Raw genomic sequence first — 17,951 nt, 5'->3', positions numbered from 1 at the left:
GAGGCAGAAGTTGCAGTGAGCCAAAATCGCACCACTGCACTCCAGCCTGGGTGACAGAATGAGACTCTGTCTCAAAAAAATAAAAAATAAAAAATAAATTAAATAAATAAATAAATAAACCAAAAACAAAAATATGACATGAGCAAATATTTTTCCTACCTTTGAGGAGCTTACCATACAGTGAAGTGAATTGCCACACATGGCACACTGTCTAAACATTTTCCTTAACCTGTATAAAATACCATGATTTATTTTAACATTCACTTTATAATAAATTTTACTTGCATATTACTGAAATGTATCAGTTTAAAAAGTCAGGTTAATTTGCTAAATTAAATGTGGTCATTAGAAGCACTCATTACTTGATGACAAGTCAATATTTAATCCATGTATCTTTTATACATAGTGAAATCTATATTTTTATGACATATATTAAAATATTAAATACCTGATACATGATTTAGAATAGTCTTGTAATTAATACTTGCAATATTTATCCTTTTATTCATTAGGAGATACGCATTATTCTTTCTATTAAAAATATAAACAGCTAAATAATTTGTTTTCTGTTTAACATATTTTAAAGTTTTTGTGAATTTAAACTTTATATTATTCATTCACACTTTGTCATGTCCAAAAGTGGTTATTTTCCTGAACTTTCACCTTCTGCCTCTGTATTACAATTACTATTGTTTTTATTTTTTTAAATATAGATGTATCATTATTCAAAATAATCTGGCATATAGATGGTTATAAAAGAGAAACTTAAGGTGCTTTTAGAAACAGGAAAAATCCTATCCAATGAAATAATTAAATTGAGATACTTATAAGTAGGCATGTTAATCTGTCTCCTTCTACACACACCACCACTGCCCCCCAATATTAGCAACTTGTTATTTACGACATTTAATTCTTTGATCCGTAGAATTTTATTCTTCTTAATTTTTTCCTTTGGCCAGATAAGCTTTTCATTTAGTTTTCTTTATTCTTTTTGAAATCCAGACTTGTGTTAAAATCACCATGAAATCTTCAGACTTATTTGTAATATTTATAAAGTCAAATCTTATAATGCAGAGAAAAGTAGAGGTAGATTCCTATTGATAATTTGTTTCCAATGGAAAAACCTAGAATAATGCCAGAAAATACAAAATACAAATTTTGTCAAGTATTTTGAGATGTCAGAAAATTCACATGTGACAAGACTAAATTTAGAACTGCTGAACATTTAAAGAAAAATTAACTTTAGGTTACCATGGGGGTGGGTCCAGAGGTAGAAAAGAATCAAAACAAAAAGCATCACTTGGGAGGGATGTAGTTATTTTTTCACCATAAATAAGGATTCACAGTTAAAGAATCTTGCAACTATAAAGAAAGAGGCCATCTAGTCCTAGCTGCTTACTTTGAGAGAACAAAACAGGTAAAAAGGCAGATTCTTGTCCAAAATTCCACAACTAGTACTGACTAAGAATTAGCCTTTTAAACCCTGCCCCAATGATACTCCTCTTTTTAAAAATATATGCAGTGTGTATAGATAATTCAAAACTATATATTCACGTAAACCATCAGGTCCTTTCTCTACCATTCTACATTTGAAGTTATTAACAAGAAGAAACTTACCTTAAAATGTTCTGTAGACCAATAAACATCCATAATTTGAACTAATTGCATAGATGATGTTCAGAAATAGTGAAGTGGTAATTTTAAACCATCTAACAAAAATCAGTTTCTCTCCTTTTAAATTTATAGCATGAAAAAACCTATTTGCATAACATTTAAGGCTGTCATCCTCCACTATAAACTTGATAAAAAGTAATATGTAAAGAGTCCCACACTGTAACTGAGCAAGTTAGTTATCTTTCTTGTTTTCTTGTTTATGCTATGTTTTTTAAAAGAAAATAATTGAAGTGGGGAAGGGTGATGAGGAGTGATTGGTCAATGAAGACAAAAATATAGTAAGATGGAAGGATGAGAAGACACAAGTTCTAGCATTTGATAACACAACAGAACAATTATATTTAACCGTACCTTATATTTCAAAATAGCTAGAAGAGAAGATCTGGAATGTTTTCAACACAAAGAAATAATAGATATTTGCAGTGATGGATATACCAGTTACTCAGATTTGATCATTACACATTGCATGCTTATATTAAAATATCCTATATACCCCAAAAATATGTATAACTATGTATCCATAAAACTTATGAAAAATAAAATAAATGATATTTAATATATCATTAGGACAGAATCAATAACATTTTTAAATTAGTGGAGTTTTAATTAAATAAACATTTCTTCATTTTACTTGTTGTTCAAAACGTAAATATAATGTTTTCTGAACTATCACTTACCACATTTTTAAAATCCATAGCAACTGTAGTTAATCTAATAATGCATGTTTAAAATAAAATAATACCTTTTTTTATTTGAATTACTGAAATATTTTTAACATAGCTCAGGTTTAAAAAAATAATTCCTTACCTACTTCATTGAATTTCTATGTATTTATTTTTTTCTTAGACTATCCAGTTATATCTATTTTAATTTAGTGCATAATTAAATATCTAAGAATAGCAATAATGTATTTTGGATGGGCTCGAAATAGCTGTAGTTCACTTTCATATATTGTATGCAATATGGACTAACATCAATCATAGTATCAAAAGCAATAATAATTAATGGAAATGATTGTTGATAGAAATACTAAAATACATTTAAAATTTTTCTAATTAAGCTATTTTCTTTAATGTGTCCTAACATTTCAAATAGCCTAAATTTTTAGGAAATTTATTTTAAAAGACAAACCTATTAAATCCTTCCCACTATTCTAATACTCCAGCATTTTTACTTTGCTAGTTTATTTATTCCATAAAATTTGATGAATTCAAGTGGTTTATGATAAAGTGCTGAGGTTTCACTTTTATATAAAAATTTGGACAGTTAAAAAATACAATTTTAAAAAATATGTATATGCAGGATTTTCCCTGTAGAATATTAAAAATCCTTCTACACTGCTTAGTATTTTACTACTAAGTGATTATATTGCTTTAAAAAAATTCTTCTGGGTACTGTATCAGACTTAAGAAAGTGGTTTCTTTATCTTGCATAATTCCATGTTAACAAAATTTCTTAACTTGAATTTCATTTTAAAATTGTATTTCCTGATACATGTTTTTGTTTGTTTTCTTAACTAGTGAAAAAGGCCATAGATTTTAAATCTAGAGGATTTAAATTGTTTCCAGGGAAAGACAACAGCAACAAGTTTTCTATCTGTGAGTGTACTTCTTTTTTGTTACTTTCTCTAGTGCAAGAGTGAAGTATGTGGTGTCTGTGTTGTTTGTATGTGTTTTACCAAAATATTCGTGTATTTACCAAATTAACTGCATTAATATCTGTATAACATGCATGATGATTATTCAGTATTATATTATATTTAAATATGTATTGAGTTAATGGATTAACATAGTAAACTCCCAGCCTTAGATCATTTTTGATAAAGTTTATTTTATATTTCAAAATGTAAAAATATTCTTTTTATCATATGTGTTGAGGACACTCAAGTTTTGTAGTTCTAGGAGGTGAGGCAAAAATGAGTAAGATTTCTAAAATTGGTGGTTTCTTGTAGGAGTTCTTGATTGACTGCATCTCCATTTCAACAAAAGTGTTTTTCTAAGAAAAATTACTTTTAAAGTAGCAATTTTTATTTAAGAACAAACAAAATTCTTAATTTGAGCTAATTTACATAAACCCTTGAAATTAAACATTTATTTATAAAATGATTGATTAATTATTGCTATTCACTTTTTGAAAATCTTATAAAATGGCCTGAAATAAACAATTTTACTTACAAAATCAGGGCTTTATATATCATCTGACCTTCATCCCATAATCTCAGATTATGAATCATTGTTTAGAGCATTTGTTTAAATGACCATAAACAAACATGGAATTTTTTAGTAGAGCTATGCATTTTTGTAGTAAAAATTAATAATAGTAATTGCTGGAAATTCCCAACAATACTCTTGCATATTAGAAACTTTGAAACAAGCCATTTATGACATAATACCTGATTTCCAAAATAACATTGCTAATATATGAGTAGTTATTTTAAATTTAATACATGTTGTTATTGTTTATTCTTCAACAAAAATATATTTGTTAACTTTAGTTTTCTTCAGTTCCAAATCACCTTATGAAATAAGTTTATAATGATTTCTATAACAAAAATTATTTATTAAAGCTATATCAAAATGGATTTTACATGTATGTATATTGACTTGTACATATAAACAGTAAATGAAACAAATTGATCAGTATGTCAGTTAACGAGAAAAAAATTTGGAGTCTTACGTTATCAGATATTTTAGGGTGTCATAATTTTCAAATGTGATTTTTACATTTTATTAGTTAGACTTGAGAATACTAAACCAAAACCAGAAGAGATATCACCAGGAAATCATTGATCCACTTGGGTTACCTGTTTAAAAAGCACTAAACAGCTAATTTCAAAGAGTTTAGTTGTATAATTAATATTTTTTCATGTATTTTCAGGGCTAAAAACTTATTTTCGAGATTGATACTGTCAGTTTATAAGGAAAACAAGCAATGCCACAATATGACTTATATGTAAATTATTCAAAAAATTTTTGAAAGACATATTTTCTATAATAAAAAAATGTAAAAAATTGCATTGCCAGATGAGATGACTCTGACATGTTGAATTTCTTCATGTCATCATGAAATAAAAGTTAAATGTTAGCAAAATTAAATATTATATTTACTATATCTTTTTCTAATATTTTGTCTGGACATATATTTATTTCTGAATTCTAAGTAGAATTACAACATATTAGAATGGTTTATGTTCTTCTCATTTTATCTACACATATGTTTCTTGACATGTTGCACGGTTCAAACTTCCAAATGTTCTGGGAAATTTGGGCTATTGTACTAAGAGATCTAGGACTTAGCAAGGCATAGTAAGATGTATGTAACTTTATATCCCTGATAGTATATTGCCTTAGTGGAAATATATATTATTTTCACTTTTCTTGTACGTGGGTTATGAAGGTGAACAAAAAGCGAATTTAGACATGACTGTCTATCTAGTAAAATAATTCTAATAAAAATACCATATTTAAGAAATATTTACTTTAAAACAGGCAAAAAATTAATGTGAGGCAAAAATGTTAATAATTTGCTCCATATTTTAAAAATAAATTTCTCATTTTTTTAATAAAATATTTTAAAATATTCTTCCTTTTTTTGAAGAAAAGTAATTGTAACTTCAAAATATTTTTTGCAAATTTTCTATCATTATAAAATAGCAAGCCAACATTATTTTAAATTTCATTTTACAATAATTTGTTTCTAAAATTTTAATAACTGATTTCAAAAATATATTCTTTCATGGTTGTTTGGAGTAAAGAGTTATATTATTTTAATTTGTATCATTATTATATATCTGTTTCAAGTACACATTCAGATCTTCATCTCTTTAATATTATTTATTTAACATAGGACAAATAATTAAAAAGAAAGTTTTTATTGTACATTCATCATTCACATAAAAAAATATTAAACCTTGTGTCTTTTGAAACAATGATTAATTCTGTTATAGGCATGGCCCAAAGTGAGTATAAGCATGGAAAACATCAAATGCCCACATTGCCAAAGTATGTGTGTAAAGGTCTCATAATGGCACTTTACATTTTAAATAAGAAATGAATTGACAAGAGATTCAGGAAGCTCCATTAGTGTTTATGGGCAGAGTTTGTTGATTTAAATGCCTAATTCACATTTTTTTTTTCAGCTTTTATACCTGAATGCTAAATTGCCCCAACCTACCCCTTGTTCTTTTTCAAAAATTGATTTCACCAAGAAAAGAAAATATAGATTTTTAAAATTTTAAAAGTAAGAAGGTTTTATATTTTTAATATGTTAAAATTAATGAACTAGTAGTCTTTCCAACTTCTTTAGTAGCGTCCTCTAGAATATTACTGTGGAATTATAAGGAAACTGTGAGCCTGACAGAAATGATTGTATTTTCTCTCCTATTCTTCAAATCCATACTTTTATTCATTCATATTGTCTGCTCATTCCACAATTCCTCCATGGCAGCACCATGCTAGACTAAGAAGGTAAAAGTGTGAATAAAATATATTTTTAATCCTCAAGGATTTAGTATTATATTGGGAAGCTAAATTAATTAAGAGGTAACTCTTTGTAGAATATGAAGTGTGTTAGTATAAAAAATAACAACACAAAGTTGATATCAATGATGTTTGAGTTCAGAAAATAATCCAAAGCACTTGATATTATAAGTTGAAATAAAAATTTAAATCTGATTTTTAAAAATCTGAGAAAAGTGACAATGTAAGCAGCTAGAAGAGGTGAAATTTAGTCAGAGTCCACTTATTTTTATATTTAAGGTATATTATGTGCTATGTAAAATCAGAAACCTTAGGAAAACATGCTTATACTATTCATGTAATTAACTTTTAAAGACAGTCATATTCTTAAAATGCTGCAAGTTTCTATGCAAATTAAAAGAAGTAAAAGTGATAAATCTGTCCAGTTGCATCAATGGCATTATGAAATGAAAGCGGTTGATTGAATTAATACTAACTTCATTTAATTGTCTTGGCATCACTTAGCTATGGGCAATTATGAAATATATAAATGTCAAAAGAGATGAAATATTATACATTTTTTCCTAATTTAAAAAATGTTAAATATTTACAATTAGAGAACATGAAATACACATACCATGCAGAAGCTCTCTCAGTATTCTTACATTTTAAATTGGAAAGTATTTCCTCTTGCAGATGTCCAGAAATGGTGGTTTAAATGACACTTTCAAGCAGACAGAAATAACTTGACAATTAAAATAATAAGAATTGTGATTAATTAGGTGAAAGTGGTGAAATTATATACATGTTCTGCATTTTAAGGTAAAATGTTTGGAAAGTGTTTTGAATTGTAATTAATGACATAGTTTCTGTCTTGCTGAGCTTTCTGAGCGGCTAGAGAGTTCAGGGTTAATAGTAGAAATTCTCAAATCAGACTGCCTGAGTTTAAATATAGAGTCTCATTAACTAGCGATATGACTTTGGACACATTTGTTAAACTCTCCGTGACTCAGTTTTCTCACCTGTAGGAGGTGTAAAATAATAGTACCTACTCCTAAGATGGTTGTGAGAACTAAATAGGCTAATACACATAAAGTATGTAGAATAGTTCTCGACCCATAGTTATATAAATGTTAACTATCATTTAAATTCATATAAAATGTTTAACAAAATTTTATTTTGAGACAAAATGATAATGAAATGTAGAAAAATGGGATTTTTCTTATTTTTACTTTTAAATAATGTATTCACAAACTGCTTGTTTGTGTTACAGACAATATAATCTATAATCCTACAATCTGTGTTACATATCATAATATGAAAATGTAAGTAGGCTTCAGTCATGCTATCTCTTTTCCTCTTTCCCACCCCCCATTTAAAAAGTCATATTTTAATAAACATATACTACAATATTTTCGAAAGCCTTTTAAAGATTGGAAAGAGATTATTTTTCATTTTTTTATGAAATGAACATTTTCTATGCTCAGTTCTTTGACAACAAATGTAAGGTGATATTGTCAATCAAACAACTGGGACATATTTATTGAAAAGATATTAAATAAATTTATTAAAATAATTATGTTTTTCCTCTATCTTAATCAAGTACATAATCTCTACAGATAACTAAAGGTATATGAAACTATTAATTTATAATATAGTAAGATAATATTAAATTAAATACAAAATTGTCCAAATGAATTACTCCAAGTTATTTAAAAAGATAAATCAGTATAACATGGAAAAAATGAGTGACTATCTTTTGGAAGAAGTGGGACTTAAGCTAAGTCTTGAATATTAGATAGGATTTTGATAGCTAAAGGGGAAGGAAAGGAAAACATGGAGACAAGGATAAAATACAAATGTGTGGAGTGAGTATGTTCAGAAAATTGCAGAACAGTGAACAGACAATGGGACTTGGATTATGGATGCATGTTGGTGACTAGTGAGAAATAAATTTGATACAGTAGAAAATCTAGAATAATTGGAGATTTGAGCAGTCATAAAAACTGTGTTTTAGAAAGTTGTCTTGCTCTGTTATTCAAGATGGATTGGAGGTGGATGAAAATGGAATCACAGAAGCATCAAAGTGATTAGGTTGAATTTGAGCAGATAGATTAGATGACCATGGAAACTTTCATGGATAATCAAATAGGCCATTGGAAGATTGAGAAAGGAACTTCAAAAAGATTAGAAGTCATTAGCAAAAAGGTCATTATGTCAAGGAATAAGGGAAATTCAAATATAGAGAGCTGTGAGTCAATGCCTTTGAATTTGTCCACTGTAGTGGAATCAGCCAAAGTAAGAGTGGCCAAAAATCCCATCAGGTAAAGGGAAATTATATATAAAGTTAGAGAATAAGAAAAACACAAATATCCCATGATTTGAATAGTGAGCTGTAACACAATTGGCAAGAAGGATATCATTGGTAATACTAAGAAAATTATTTTTTAGAATGATGGAAACGTATGCAAAATCTTATGTTTAACTTAGGAAAAGAAAACTTTACCATACCCATAATTGTTGGGCAGTCATCTGATAGCTGTTTTCTTATCTGATGAATCAATTTGAATTTAATGACTATATTCAGCAGTCCAGTGGTTCTCAACTTTAACTTTATATTAGAATTACCTTGAGAGTTATTATTACTTTTTAAATGGCTCACACCTATAACCCTAACACTTTGGAACCTTGGATGGCCAAGGCGAGAGGATGGCTTGAGTCCAGGAGACCAAAGCTATAGTGAGCTATAATTGTCCTGCTGCACTCCAGCATGGTTGACAAAGCAAGACCCTGTCTCTTTAAAATAAAAACAAAAAAACTGATGCCAGAGTCTTACCCTAAATTTACTGCATTAGAATATCTAGAGGTAGAAGTAGTCATCTTTATTCTTTCAAGAAAGATATACCTGTGTTTTCAGTTCACAGTGTAGGACAACAAGCATTGGATGATTTAGATTTTTTCTCTCTGGAATCTCTACTTAGGCACTATTTTTTCTTAAAAAAAAAAAAAGCAGGTAAATTCATATAAAGTAAAATAACAGAATTTATCCTCTAGTTCACATCACTCAGACATTTCAGTACTATCTGACTGAATAATAAAACTCTTACTTGGGGATTTAGTTATCCAATGTGGTAACATTCACTGAAAAAATTAATACGTGTTTTACTTTTTGCTCCAAAGAAACTGCTGAAAATGTGTACAAAAGCTAAATAAATCATATTCATGGAAATTACTTGAGGGTAAAGCCATTATTTTGGTTTATACCATTATATAATAAAGACATACCTAGTAATATGCACCATTATTGTACTTTAATGTTGGCAGACCAAAATGCTTTATAATATACCAAGTAAGAAGTGTTAAAACTTGGAACTTTTTTCTTACAGTCATATTTTTTATTACAACTTCAAAAACAACAAGTATCCAAATAACACTGTTATAACTGGTGGTTGACTTCTTTATTGCCAATGATTAGTGGAAACTCTGGATACTGATACCCTGAGAATGTGTTTCCAGAGATTGTCCAATTTAATGGAAACTAAAAATAAAAGTAATAGATATTAGTGCATTAATATGCAGACTAGTATAAGTCATTGAATATGAATAGCAAATTTATTTTCTCATTAGTTCATAAAATGCTTTTGCCTTCTGTATTGGTTTATAAAATTATATTTTAACAAATGCTTAAATTATAGTGATTATAATGACAATATACAAGAATACATTTTATGTATATTTAAAAATTAATATCATCAATTTTCTAATCACATATATTTTGTTTCTTTCTTTTTTCTGCCCTGCTGTTACAGTAAATGAAGGAGGTATTAAAACAGCTTCCAACTTATGCCCAGATCCAGGAGAACCAGAAAATGGGAAGAGAATTGGATCAGATTTTAGGTAATGTTTTAAAATATTTACTTCATTATTTATCTTGTCAATGTTTATTTTAATTTAAGTGTTTAAAATAGCTAAAATGGCAGGATGCAGTGGCTCACACCTGTAATCCCAGTACTTTGGGAGGCTGAGGTGGGAAGATCACCTGAGGTTGGGAGTTCGAGACCAGCCTGACCAACATGGAGAAACCCCATCTCTATTAAAAATACAAAATTAGCCAGGCATAGTGGTGCATGCCTATAATCCTAGCTAATCGGGAGTCTGAGACAGGAGAATCGCTTGAACCCGGGAGGTGGAGGTTGCAATGAGCCAAGATCACTCCATTGCACTCCAGCCTGGGCAACAAGAACAAAACTCTGTCTCAAAAAAAAAAAAAATAGCTAATAATATAAAGATGATGGTGTAGTGGCATCAAACTATATTCTATCAACATTTACGATATATAATGGTGAGTTTCAAATGAGGGAATGCCTGTAAAACATCCTAGCAAATGTTCTATAAACATTTGTATTTTCTAATTATAACTTGAGTGGAAGTTTTATCTCCATCATAAATTAGTATTAATTTTATTAATTTGAAATTAAGTTTACCAACAAACTAGAGAATTTATGTAGTAACTAGAGAATTTATATAGTATACTATGACAGCCATTAATTTACATAACTATCAAATAATGGTTTTTAATAAACTTGAATTTTTCTTAGTCCTCTATAATATTTTACAAATAAAAGATTACTAAATGCCTATCAAATATTAACCAATAATCTTGTGAAAATTCACAAATACCTATTTTTGTGGATTATCCATGGTAAATTTCACTTTTGAATTTTTGATGATAATGTTTATAGTTACAGATACCACATATTTTTCGTTTTTACTTATTTATATTATGTATATAAAGCACAAATGATATTTTGAAGAATATCCCTATGAAGAAAAAAATAAATAGTTCTTAGAAAATAGACCTATAAAAAATTTCCCACATGGATCTTTCAGAATGACTTAAAGTTAAATTTTGCTATACTTGAAGTGGAAAACAATACAATTTCCACACAAACACAATTGTAATTTTCTAAAATATTTACAGAACTTTAACCACTCTCAAAACTTAATACAGGTAATAATATTTGAAGAAACACACTAAAGAGAAATTCAAAATATTTAGGAACTGGTCAGACTTTGATCTATTAAACCAATTTTTTAAAATCAACTAAATCTTTCAGCCTTAATGACTAACAATTATATTTTATAGACCACAAAGTGATAAGCAATTAAGTAATTCTTTTTCCAATTATTTTTTATAATATTATATAAGCACTTATTATTTTATCCCTGTTTTAAATGAGAAAACTGAAGTTTGTTTACCTGTCTAATAATCTGATAGAAGTGGGATTTGAACTCTTGACTTCCAGACTCCAAAACCTGAGGTTTTAATGGCTATATTATATTATGCTTTAAGACAAACAAATTTCATTCAGATTATCTCCCTGATATAAATTACCTTGTTTTCTGCAAGAGTTAGTTTCCTCGGTTCTAAAATTGAGAATGATAATGTATATCTTATTGGATTGAGGAGAAGATCACATGAGATAAATTATACCTCATAGTAATCATAGAGCTTTTGACAAAATAAGTACTCTATTAATACATCCTGCTATTACAAAATAATATGTAGAATATACTGATGACATGAGTATTTACTTGGTCCAATGATTTGCAAATTAGATTAATGATATATTAGAAATCAACTTACAAATAATATAATGTGATAGTAATGTAGTGAGCTAAATTACCTTCAAGTGCAGTAGATTTCAAGCCATTCAGATGTAATCACAAATTTAGAAAAGTACTCAGAAAAAAAAAGAAAATAACAAGATTCTATGACAGAGAATAAAGATGTCTCTGGGTGGGAACTCACATAATTTAAGAAGGTTCTACTCCCATAGATATTGGAAAAATATATGTTTACCACCTGCAGGAAAGGAATAGCCTTACATAAAGAAAGTGCTTGATGACCCGTTCCAGAAAATAGAGTTCAGTGAAACTCAATTATAGAGCATAAATAGGAGAAAAGCATAGAATGAAATAGAGGAAATAAGGAGAAATCAAATATTTGTTGCAGAGAAAGTAAATCGACAGACATTCAGCCTAATATTGACTGAAGATATGTTTTAGTTTAAATACATAGTGTTTCTTTTTAAATGGAGGCAACATTTAAAACTCAGAAAGTTATACACAAAAACAGACACACACACACACACACACACACACACACACTCTTCTGTATTCTCTTATTATATTTGGCAACTTAAACCTACATACTTTTAGGGTAACATCTGCTGAGAACCAGTTAACAACTTCTCTCTAGGCTGAGAAGGATCTCTCTGGCTCACCATATCTACCCATAGGCTACTGTACTTACTTAGCTCACCTCCCTGTGATGGGAAGTTATAAAGTATTGTAAGTGATCTGATGCAAAATTTTTAAAAATATATATATATATATATTAAATACATATATATATTTTAAAAAACATTTTTAAAATATATATATATAATTTTAAATATATATATATATTTATTATACTTCAAGTTCTGGGATACATTGCAGATCATGCAGGATTGTTGCATAGGTACACACGTGGCAATGTGGTTTGCTGCCTCCATCCCCCCATCACCTATATCTGGCATTTCTCCCCATGTTATCACTCCCCAATCTCCCCACCTGCCTGGTGCCCTTTCCTAGCCCCCACAAAAGACCCCAGGGTGTCATTCTTCCCTCCCTGTGTCCATGTGTTCTCCTTGTTCAACACCTGCCAATGAGTGAGAACATGCCATGTTTGATTTTCTGTTCTTGTGTCAGTTTGCTGAGAATGATGATTTCCAGATTCATCCATGTCTCTACAAAGGACACAAACTCATCGTTTTTTATGGCTGCATAGTATTCCATGGTGTATACATGCCACATTTTCCTGGTCCAATCTATCATCAGTGGGCATTTGAGTTGGTTCCAGGTCTTTGCTATTGTAAATAGTACTGCAATGAACATATATCTGCATGTGTCTTTATAATAGAACGATTTATAAACCTTTGGGTATATACCTAGTAATGGGATTGCTGGCACAAATGGAATTTCTATTTCTAGATTCATGAGGAATCACCGTACTGTCTTCAACAATGGCTGAACTAATTTACACTCCCACCAACAATGTAAAAGCATTCCCATTTCTCCACATCCTCTCCTGCATCTGTTGTCTCCAGATTTTTTACTTGATCGCCATTCTAACTGGCATGAGATGGTATCTCAATGTGGTTTTGATTTGCATTTCTCTAATGACCAGTGATGATGAGCAGTTTTTCCTATATTTGTTGGCCTTATATATGTCTTCTTTTGTAAAGTATGTGTTCATATCCTTTGCCCACTTTTGAATGTGTTTGTTTGGTTTTGTCTTGTAAATCTGTTTTAGTTCTTTGTAGATTCTGGATTTTAGCCCTTTGTCAGATTAGTAGATTGCAAAACTTATTTCCCATTCTGTTGGTTGCCGATTCACTCTAATGATTGTTTCTTTTGCTGTACAGAAGCTCTGGAGTTTAATTAGATCCTATTTCTCTATTTTGGCTTTTGTTACCAATGCTTGTGGTGTTTTACTCATGAAGTCCTTGCCTATGCCTACGTCCTGAATGGTTTTGCCTAGGTTTTCTTCTAGTGTTTTTATGGTGTTAGGCTTTATGTTTAAGTCTTTAATCCGTCTGGAGTTAATTTTAGTGTAAGGTGTCAGGAAGGGGTCCAGTTTCTGCATTCTGTACATGGCTAGCCAGTTTTCCCAACACCATTTATTAAATAGGGAATCCTTTACCCATTGCTTGTTAGATTATGCTTTCTATTCTAAGTAAGATATTGAAGAAAACCTAACTTTTAGTTAGGATACTTCAGTAGTCTGGGTGAAAGACAGTGTAGATTTGGACTATGGTGTTGGTAGGGAATGAGACAGATTCAAGGGGTCTTTTGAAGATAAAAGCTTTAATATCCAATGAAAAGTTGATGTGGAGAGTAAGAAAAATGAAAGAATTAGGATGAAGCTCAATTTTCAGGGTTTGAACAACCTGAGGATGAAGTAAATTATAATGTTTAATTAAAGTGTGAACATCCACAGATTTCTGGACGAAAAATTGAGAGTTCAGTTTTGAAGTTGTATATTTTAGATAATTTAGAGATTTCTAGACAGATATGTTAAGTGATTATCGAGCATAACTGAAGTGCAGAGTTATCAGGGAACCATAGACATATACATATTATAAAAATGTTAAAGAAACATTATTTTCTTTAAAAAATTATGTAGAGATTACATCACTTAAAATATGTAGAAAGACAGGAGAACTTGTGATGTTGTCTCAAATATCTATTTGACTAACTGATAGAATACAAGGAGCTACGAAATCCTGCTCATGAGGGACCACAGAAATAGAATACCTAAAAAGGTAACTGAAGCAAAACAAGAAGTCTTTTAAAGGGCAAGCAGGGAGTATTAAAAAACTGAGCATGGAGCATAGAGGACTGTCTTTTGAATTTGACAACATGAAGGTTGTTGACAAGAGTGATTTCAGTGAAATGACAGAGGTTGAAAACCTACTTAAATATGCTGAAGAGTGAATAAAGACAGTTCAAATAGTTTACGGCTTGGGGACGTCAAGTTATATAAACCAGGGACATAATGGGGCAGTTGTGCAGTCACTAGGAAATCAAGAGAGACTTTCTTCTTGGAGATTCAAGAGATCAAAGCATGTTTATTGGTTGATACAAATAGTTCTATAGAAAGAAATGTATTGGTGGTATTGGAAGGAGAGGGCAAAAGTAAAGAAACATAATTTCGTAGGAGAAAATAAATAGGATTCTAAGGACAGGTAGTGGGGAATTATTTTCACTCTAACAGAACGGAAGATAGAGAAGTAGAGGAGATGCTGCTAGGCTTACAATATTTTGTGGTGGGAAGGTGAGAAAGCACATGTTTAATATTTTTACGTTAGTAATCCTGCATCTAGCAAGGCAATCAAATGAAAATATGTGTATAAGGAGATGATGATGGGAGAGAAAGTTTAAGACTGAGAGAAAAATGAAAAAGAGTTTTTTTACCAAGAGTAGGAGAGCAAGCTTGATAATAGAAATGTTGCCTCACTAAGTAAGTTAGTGGACCCTTTTGAGATTGATGATAATGAATCTGCTTGGCTATATAATTTCTACCTAGCATTGCTGAGCTTCCTAGGTACAAACATAAAAAGGATTGTGCAAAAGTATGATAAAGCTCAGTGCATTTGGCAACTTGCTAGTAATTCTTTCAGGCATGCAGATTAGAAACATGGATCTGGAGCAGAGAAATCTTCAGGTAGAGGTATAAATTGGGAGGCTTTTAGAAGGAGAGTGGATTAGATTGTCTTTCAAGGTCAGTTTCAGCTGTAAATATATCACTGCTTCAGAAGCAGAAGTTGAATTATTTGTAGACTCACTTGTTTCAAAGGGTTGGAAAAAGAGCTTTGTATGTATTTTAAAAGTATAATATGAAAATTATTCTCATATACGATATGGAAATCACCCCAAATAATAAGAAATGGAAAGCTAGTAAGGGAATAAAAATCACAGACAAAAGATAAATCAATTTGTTGTGAAGTAGCGTAGTTTTAGTCAGGGCTTAAATTAAAAGTTATATCTATTTGTGAGCCCTTATCATCTCAAAAGAACATAGATTGCATTACTTAGTGAATTACTGCCTCCATCTATGGAAGTATGACTGGTTTTTGGATAGAATTACCAGTCTCTGCCCCTGAAAAATCAAAAGAACTCATAGCAAGTTTTCCTTGTGCCCCTATCCAAGTGAAATTTCAGTTCTTTCATAAAACACCAAAAGTACAATCAATAAGAAAATTGATGTCATCCTTCATTAAAATTAAAACATCTGCTCTATAAAAAGCACTGTGAAGACAAAGAAAGAAAATGCCACAGATTGGAATAAAATATTTCCAAATTGCATATCTAATAAAAATATATTCTGTACATAAAATATAGAAAAGTTGCTTACAACTTAACAATAAGAAAACAAACAATTCAGTTACGCAGTAGGCAAAACACCTGACCGAATTCCCACCAAAGAAGAGATATAAGATGGCAAATAGGCATATAAACAAAGCTCATTATCATATGTAATTAGGAAACTTCAAATTAATATAACAACCAGCTACTATTACATAATTATTAAAACAATGTCTAAAGCTCTGACAACACAAAATGCTGCAGAGAAAGTTAAACTACAGCAACACTCATATATTGCTGATGGGAGTACAAAATTATAAAGTCACTTTGGAAGACATTCTGACAGTTTTTATTTTATTTTATTTATTCTTTTTAAACTTTTATTTTCAAGGGTATATGCACAGGTTGTTATTTAGGTAAATTGTATGTAACAGGAATTTAAAAGATTTACAGATTATTTTTTGTTACCCAGGTAATATGCATAATGTCCAATAAGAAGATTTTTGATCCTCACCCTCCTCTCACCCTCCAACCTCAAGTAGGCCTCAGTGTCTGTTGTTCCCTTCTTTGTGTTCATGGGTACTCGATGTTTAGTTCCCACTTGTAAGTGAGAAAACTTGGTATTTGGTTTTCTATTCCTGTGTTAGTTTGCTTAGTATCATTGCCTTCAGCTTCATCCATGTTGTTGCAAAGGACACGAGCTCATTCTTTTTTATGGCAGCATAGTATTTCATGATGTCTATGTACCATTTTTTTTTATCCAATCTATCATTAATAAGCATTTCTGTTGATTCCATGTTTTTGCTATTGTGAATAGTGCTGCAGTGAACATACCTGTGCATGTGTCTTTATGGTAGAACAATTTATATTCCTTTGGTATATACACAATAATGGTATTGCTGAGTTGAATGGTAGTTCTAGGTTCTTTGAGAAATTGCAAAACTGCTTTCCACAGTGGCTGAACTAATTTATATTACCTGTTGAGAGTTGTTTCTTTTTTTAAAAAAAACTCTCAGCCATTGAGAGTTGTTTTTTTTTTAAAAAAACTCTCAGCCATTGAGAGTTGTTTTTTTTAAAAAAACTAAACATGAGTTTACCAACAACAATGATGCTCCTTTGTAAAATTTCAACTATAAGACATTCTGGAAAAGACAAAATTACACAGACAGTAAAAAAGTTCAGTGGTTGTCAGGAGTTCACAGGGAGGAAGGGAGGGATGAATAGATGGTGCACAGGGGACATATATGTTAGGGCAGTGAATCTATTCTGCCTGATACTGTAAAGGTGAATACATGACACCATGTATTTCACAGACCACAAATAGTGAATCCTAATATAAACTATGAACTTTAATTAATAAAATATTTTAATATTGATTCATTCATTTAAAAAATGTACCACACTAATACAAGATATTAATAATGGGAGAAACTGTTTTATGTTGGGGAGAAGGAGGTGGTGTCTGAGAACCCTCTGTACGCTCTGTGATTTTTTTTATAAACCTTAAAATTCTCTAAAAAATAAAGTCCATTACAATTAAAAGTAAAGATATACAAGTGATTTTTATATTATATTTTGAATTAAGTGCTATATATGCACATATACACGTTATTTTAATGATAATATATTACAACATTTTTCCCTTAGAATGTCTGTAACAACCTCAGACATTCACTGTTTCATCATTTTCCTAGCATTGCAGTAATCTCTTTGAATGAAAATTTTAGAGGGAAAGAGATATTTCAATTACTAAAAGACATAGAAGAGATAAGAACAGTTCTCTCATCTCCATTTCCATGGATATTATATTAGTTAAGCATTTATTTACACACTTTTAGAATGATGTCAGTTTCACAAGCTGCCAATTTTTCTCCTTCTCATCCACAGCTTCCATCTGTAACATCT

At 30.1% G+C, this 17,951-nt stretch overlaps 1 protein-coding gene across 1 annotated transcript in view; it reads left to right on the top strand.

The window, feature by feature from the left end:
• CSMD3 (CUB and Sushi multiple domains 3) overlaps positions 1-17,951 on the top strand; it is a 1,293,678-nt gene that overhangs the window by 475,486 nt on the left and 800,241 nt on the right. Inside the window, exons 8-9 of the mRNA XM_012443291.2 lie at positions 3,195-3,272; positions 9,941-10,028. Coding sequence (XP_012298714.2) covers positions 3,195-3,272; positions 9,941-10,028 — 166 coding nt within the window. The remainder of the gene's footprint in view (positions 1-3,194; positions 3,273-9,940; positions 10,029-17,951) is intronic.

Source organism: Aotus nancymaae, unplaced genomic scaffold (genome assembly GCF_030222135.1).
Source record: "Aotus nancymaae isolate 86718 unplaced genomic scaffold, 86718_ANA_hifiasm-v0.15.2.pri h1tg000036l, whole genome shotgun sequence".
In the NCBI taxonomy this organism is placed as follows: Eukaryota; Metazoa; Chordata; class Mammalia; order Primates; family Aotidae; genus Aotus; species Aotus nancymaae.
Note: the sequence above shows the minus strand (reverse complement) of the source record. Positions and strands in the feature narration are given on the sequence as shown.